The following is a 6,371-nucleotide window of genomic DNA, read 5'->3' on the forward strand; positions in this document are numbered from 1 at the left end:
CCGTTGGAACCAGGACTAGGTGAAGTATGCTGCAGGGTCCCACGATGTCAAGCCGAGGGGAAGGCCACGCGCTCCAAGGCGGGAGCTACTCGGGTGGGATGGTAGCCGAGGCTACCGAGACCTCTTCGGGTTGCTTCGATCAACCGCCACACCATTGCCCGTTCTTCCGCTTCCGGGCCTTCGAATCTACCATAGTAGGTTCCGGCCCCGCCTCTCCATCTCATTGGCCGAGCTACAGGCCAACCTCAGTTCATTGGCCAAGCCTCCAGCCTTCTCCGCCCAATGTTAGGCCCCACCTCCTTCATGCTCCACCCACCTGTATATGTCACGCCCCTTCACCCTAGGCCCCGCCCATTTCGCACAGGGTCCGCGTTTGTCTGGGTTCCGAATTTCCCTCTTGCCTTTAGACCCACCCACCTGCTGCAGGTGTCCTCCCAGGTCTAGTCCTTGTCTTAAGCTCCACCCAGACCTTCCTAGGCCCCGCCCACGCCTCCTCTTTTCCCCCAAGGCCCCTCCCCAGCCACCTAAGCCAGGTCCTCGAGGGCTCTGTCCCAGCACCCTACCTAGACTTGTTCCTTGTCCATGTCACACCCAGGTGTTTACCTGACACTTTAGGTGAGTCTTGTGCGGTGGCGGTTTCCGTCTGAGCTGACCATCTATTCCCTCAGCGAGTCCCAAAGCGCCGACGGCACGGAGGGTCCTCAGACCAAAGGCGGTGGGCTCCCCGGGCCAGATCCCGCCTCGCCAGTGCTGCCAGAGCCCCTGGCCCACGCTCCCGACCGCAGCACTGTCGTCATCCCGGGGCGCGGCGACATGCCGGAGCTGGTGGTGACTGCTCTGCTGGCGCCGTCGCGCCTCACGCTGAAGCTGCTGCGTGCCTTCATGTGGAGTTTAGTGTACTCGGCAGCTTTGGTGGCCGGGGCAATCTATGGCTGCATCTCGCTCACGCACGTGCTGTGCCGGCCCAGACGTGGCTGTTGTGGGCGCCCCAGGCGAGCGGCTCCGGCTTGCCTGAAGGACCCCACACTGGGCAAGCATGACTTCCTGAGCCTCAGGGTAAGTGCTTGCGGGCGGGCGCCATTGGGGCTGTGGGATCTCAAGGTTTTGGGATGCGATGAGCTAAGAGGAAATAATTGAGTCCAAATCCGGTTCAGTACAGAGTCCTGGGGGTTCAAGTCTAGGAAGGAAAGATTCAAAGGGCTTTCATCTTGCCCTCCCGCAGAGCTCTGGTCTGCGCCTGCACTATGTCTCCGCTGGCCACGGCAAGGGGCCTCTCATGCTGTTTCTGCATGGCTTCCCGGAGAACTGGTACGTCTGGGGCACATGGGACTGGGGAGCGGTGGAGCTCCCACCACTAGGGCACCCAAGAAGTGGGGATGAGGGCTGAGCAGTCCTAGGGTTACAGAGCAGCATTATAGGGCCCAGACAGTGCCAAGAGGGCAGGGAGACCACCAGGATGCCTGGGATCTGTAGACCCTGAGGGGATGGGACAAAGAAGCATTGAGATTGAAGCTGACCTATATTTGGAGTACAGCTGGCCTCTGCATCTGCCTGGGTTTCCCCCATCCTTTCTTCTGGGAAGTCCAGAGCAGGAAGGTGGGGTTACCAGTCTCAGTTGTGTGTAGGATGGAAGTGCCTCCTGGGGGCCCTGACTCAACTTCCCGCGACACTCCCTCCTGCTGAGCAGGTTCTCCTGGCGCCACCAGCTCAGGGAGTTCCAGAACCACTTCCATGTCGTGGCTGCGGACCTGCGTGGTTACGGCCCTTCTGATGCACCAAGAGATGTGGACTGTTACACCATCGACCTGCTGATGGCTGACATCCAGGATGTTATCCTGGGCCTGGGTGAGGACTCAACCCCATTCAGACAAGGCTTCCCCCATCCTGTACATGCCCATCTCCTCATTCTTACTCCTTGCTGGGACTCATGTTGCCCACCCTGCCTCACTCCTACCTGATATCTTACACCAACTCCTCTGTCCTCCAGGTTACTCCAAGTGCATCCTTGTGAGCCATGACTGGGGTGCTCTCCTTGCCTGGAATTTCTCCATCTACTTCCCATCCCTGGTAGAGCGGATGGTTGTGGTCAGCGCTGCCCCCATGTCAGTGTACCAAGGTGTGTCATGAATGCTGGGATGTGCCAGCGTACACGGGTATACGTTTGTATTTGCACTTCTCCATTCATGCCAAGGGTTAGGAGTATAGCAGTGAACTTGGATCCCTTCCCTGTGTCACTCCTCAATTGAAAATCAATGACAGCACACTTAAGAGTGACCCACATTTTTTAAGCACTTTCAAATACAAGTTGAAGGATTATAGCTTAGTGCTAAAATGCTTATCTAGCATGCTTGAGGCCTAAATTCAATCCCCAGCACTGAAAAAAAAGTTGTTGCGTAGGACCAGAAGTGTTTCAGATTTCAAAATTTTTAGATTTTACAATTTGTACATACACATAACGAGATACCTTGCAGATGGGACTGAAGTCTAAACATGAAATAATTCATAGTTCAGCCAGGTGTGGAGGTACACACCTGTAATCCTAGTGGCTTGGGAGGCTAAGGCAGGAGAATCACAAGTGCAAAGCCAGCCTCAGCAACTTTTAATGAGGCCCTAAGCAGCTCAGCAAGACCATCTCTAAATAAAATACAAAAAAGGGGCTGGGGATGTGGCTCAAGCAGTAGCACGCTCGCCTGGCATGTGTGCGGCCCAGGTTCGATCCTCAGCACCACATAGAAACAAAGATGTTGTGTCTGCCGAAAACTAAAAAAAATAAATAAATAAATAAATAAAAAGGGCTGGGGAGGTGGCTCCATGGTTAAGACCCTCTGGGTTCAGTCCCCAGTACTGGGGGGAAAAAAAAAGAAAAAAAGAAATAGTTCGTTTTTTCATATATACCTTGCACTCAGACATAAGGTAATTTGTAGAATAGTGGTTTTTTTTTTTTTAGTTGTAGTTGTATTTATTTATTTATTTTTATGTGATGCTGAGGATCAAACCCAGGGCCTTGCACATGCAAGGCGAGCGCTCTACCACTGAGCCACAACCCCAGCCCCCTGTAGAATAGTTTTTAACAATTTTGTATGTAAAAAAAGTTTGTAGAGGGCTGGGGTTATAGCTCAGTTGGTAGAGTACTTGCCTAGCATGTGTGAGGCACTGGGTTTGATCCTCAGCCCACATAAGAATAAAATAAAGGTATTATATTCATCTACTATAAAAATATTTTTTAAAAAGTTTATAGACATGAACCATCAGAGGTCCAGTGTGAAATTTTGCATTTGTGGTATCATGTTAGCATTCAAAACTTTTGAATTTTGGAACATTTCAGATTTTCAGATGAGCAATGTTCAACCTGTAATAATTGCCTCTAACAGGGAGCCTGTATACAATAACCTACCCAGGGCTCCTGGTCTTACAAAAATATGTTCCACCTGGAAGAGACTGAGACAAGGGAGGTTGAATGGCTTTCTTGGTGGTGAAGACATAGACAACTAAGCAACCACTACTATAATAGCATGAGATGGTAATTTCTGTCCACCCAATGTCTTATCACATCACCTGATTTGGGGCATTTTGGGGGGTGAGTTTGTTCCTGGGGATTGTACACAGGGCTTCAAGCATGTTAAGCTTGGGCTCTATCTACTATTTATACTCTACCCCCATCCATATCACCTGATTTTATTTATTATTTTTTTATTTTTTGTCTCACTGGGGGTTGAAACTAGGGCTCCATGCATGCTAGACAAGCAAGTGTTCTACCACTGAACTATCCCTCCAGCCCTCACTTGATTTTAATTCCCACCATTGTAGTCAAAACTGCTCAGCCCCCACCACCATTGTTGTTTCCTATCTGTTTCCAACTCTAGATTGAAAGCTCCTTGAGGGCAGGAAGTTTTTCTGTCCTATTCACTTTTGGGTCTCCAAAGTCTAGAACCAGATCTGGCACATAAATGCCAGTGAATGCATCCAGGCCCAGGCAGCAGAAGCATACTGGTGGCTATGGGAGCTTCGAAGAGGTAGAGAGAGGCGCTGTGAATACAGTGACTACCTGGCAAGGAAGAAAGCTGGTACCTGGGCCAGGAATGGGACAAGTGTCTTCATAGCAAGGCAGGCAGTGGCGGTATTCTTGAGGACTGTGTGCCTGACAGGGGTGTTGGGATACAAGAGTGCAGAGTCATTCCAGGCCCAAGCTCTTGCATTGTCTTCCCTTCATTCCCTTCCCAGACTACTCAATACGCCACATTGGCCAGTTCTTCCGATCGAACTACATGTTCCTGTTCCAGCTTCCTTGGCTGCCAGAGAAATTGCTGTCCATGTCTGACTTCCAGGTGCAGTGGGGTGAAGGCCTAGGGGTGTGGGGTAGCAGGTTGGGACTAGGAAGGCTGGACACTGAAGTCAGAGCCCTGTTCTGTGCCCAGATCCTGAAGACTACCCTCACCCACTACAAGACAGGCATCCCACACTTGACCCCCAGTGAACTTGAGGCCTTCCTTTATAACTTCTCTCAGCCTGGTGGTCTCACAGGGCCCATCAATTACTACCGAAACCTCTTCAGGTAAGACTGGACCCAGGGTAAAAGCGCAGAAGAGTTCCAGGGACAGGGAGTAGGAGTAGCCATCCTTCTGCCTGTCTGTCTGTCTTGGCCATAGGAACTTCCCTCTGGAGCCCCAGGAGCTGGCCACACCCACACTGCTGCTGTGGGGGGAGAAGGACCCCTACATGGAGGTGGGGCTGGTGGGAGCCATTAGTAGACGCTTTGTGCCAGGCCGACTGGAGGCCCACATCCTGCCAGATGCGGGGCACTGGATCCCCCAGAGCCACCCCCAGGAGATGCACCAATACATGTGGGCTTTTTTGCAAGACCTGCTGGACTAGTGACCCTTGCTCGCCTGCCTGCCCAGATACACAAGCACACAGAAACTCAGGAACACATCATCTGTGTGTGCCTGGGAGTCTGTGTACATACATGGTGAACTCCTGGATCAGCCCTGAGTGTAAGTCTTCTGGATGGCACACAAATGCATGTGTGGATTCCCTGAGGCACACCAGTCCAGGCATGGGTGTGTGCATGCATGTGTTGCAAACATATGGACCCTGGGAACTCTCCTTCATGTAGCTAGGTTCTAGAATTTAGTTTCTGACCCTCCTTACCAAAGGTGCTGTGTAGACTATAAACTGATATTTCTGTCTCTGGCTCCCAGTCTGGATCTCAAGTCTTCTCCAATATTCTATCCAATATGGTAGTGCTAGCCACAGGTGGCTACTTCAATATAAATGTGAATTAATTAAGATGAAATACAATTTAAAATGCAGTGCCTCAGTCACAGTAGCTATATTTCAAGTGCTCAATTGTCACATTAGTGCAGAAAGTTCTATTAGTGTCAGTGAGAATGTTCCTAGTTTAAGAGTGCGGGACCTCCTTGCCTATCTATCTCCTGACCACCTTACACTCATAGGAAGGCAGGTGAGTATACAGATTCCCCTCCAGCTGGACTCAGGGCAGCTCCCAAGTATCCCTTTCCCCATTATAACCAAGTTCAAGTCAAGTCAAGTTCTCTCACCCCAGCCTGTGCCAGCCTGTCTCAGATCTCTGGGCTCCATTAACAAACATGAGATTCTAGACTCAGCATAGGAAGAGGCCGGCTCTCTGTATGGTCATCTGGGATCTGAGGGCTTTCCCCTTCGGCTCCTAGAATCTTCTGCTCCAGATTAACTGAAGTTTCTGCTGATTATGGAGGCTTCTGGCTCCGGCCTCAAATGAGGGGGTTAGAAGTGGAGGGTGGACCTCCAGCATCAACTTCTATCTCCTTGACTTTAGAATTTAGGGTCTTGGGGATAGTGTCATCACCTGCCGCATGAGGACTCAGGAGACCTGAGAAATTCATTCTAGCTTTGGGATGAGTCTGCCTAACCAAAGCCCAACTTGCCAAGCCATCCCCTTCTGCCCTCCCTTTTCCCCACAGAGACATACTTTCACTCAATTTAGATTCCAGGCATTGTTCTAAGTCCTAGGTATACAGTGTGCACCATAAGCCCATCTTAAAGCTAAACCTTGCAAAATTTGATCTGGCTCACAGAAGCCTCCCTTTGCACAAGTGGTTTGACATCTCTGTGAGACTAAGAGTGAAGTTTGGGATAGGAAGATTTGGGATTGTAAGACATAGCCCATGTCCTGGAATTCACAGGGAGGAGAGAGGGCTATTCAAGTGAATGACAGAGCTCAGGTAAGACTTCTCTGAGAAACCAGAGGCTGGACCCCAGTGGGGGTGGGGAGGGGTTGCACTTTTCCCAGGAGTAGGAAACCATCAATAGGCAGGGACAGAGCTCTGCCTATTGGAGTAACAATGTGGAGGCCAGTAGCTGCTAACCAGACC

At 50.8% G+C, this 6,371-nt stretch overlaps 1 protein-coding gene across 2 annotated transcripts; it reads left to right on the forward strand.

The window, feature by feature from the left end:
* Nucleotides 1-5,186, forward strand: Ephx3 (epoxide hydrolase 3). 2 transcript variants are annotated; one of them, XM_071601792.1, is made up of 8 exons: nucleotides 1-19; nucleotides 669-1,056; nucleotides 1,223-1,308; nucleotides 1,688-1,845; nucleotides 1,988-2,116; nucleotides 4,222-4,325; nucleotides 4,416-4,552; nucleotides 4,647-5,186. In XM_071601792.1, exons 2-8 carry the CDS (start codon nucleotides 814-816, stop codon nucleotides 4,870-4,872), a joined length of 1,083 nt encoding a protein of 360 aa, XP_071457893.1. In that variant the 5' UTR covers nucleotides 1-19; nucleotides 669-813; the 3' UTR covers nucleotides 4,873-5,186. The 2 variants fall into 2 exon arrangements, with proteins under 2 accessions (XP_071457893.1, XP_027788174.1); XM_027932373.2 differs by lacking the exon at nucleotides 1-19 and adding an exon at nucleotides 361-438.
* The last annotated feature ends 1,185 nt before the right edge of the window (nucleotides 5,187-6,371 follow it).

This window comes from Marmota flaviventris, chromosome 1, assembly GCF_047511675.1.
Source record: "Marmota flaviventris isolate mMarFla1 chromosome 1, mMarFla1.hap1, whole genome shotgun sequence".
NCBI lineage: Eukaryota > Metazoa > Chordata > Mammalia > Rodentia > Sciuridae > Marmota > Marmota flaviventris.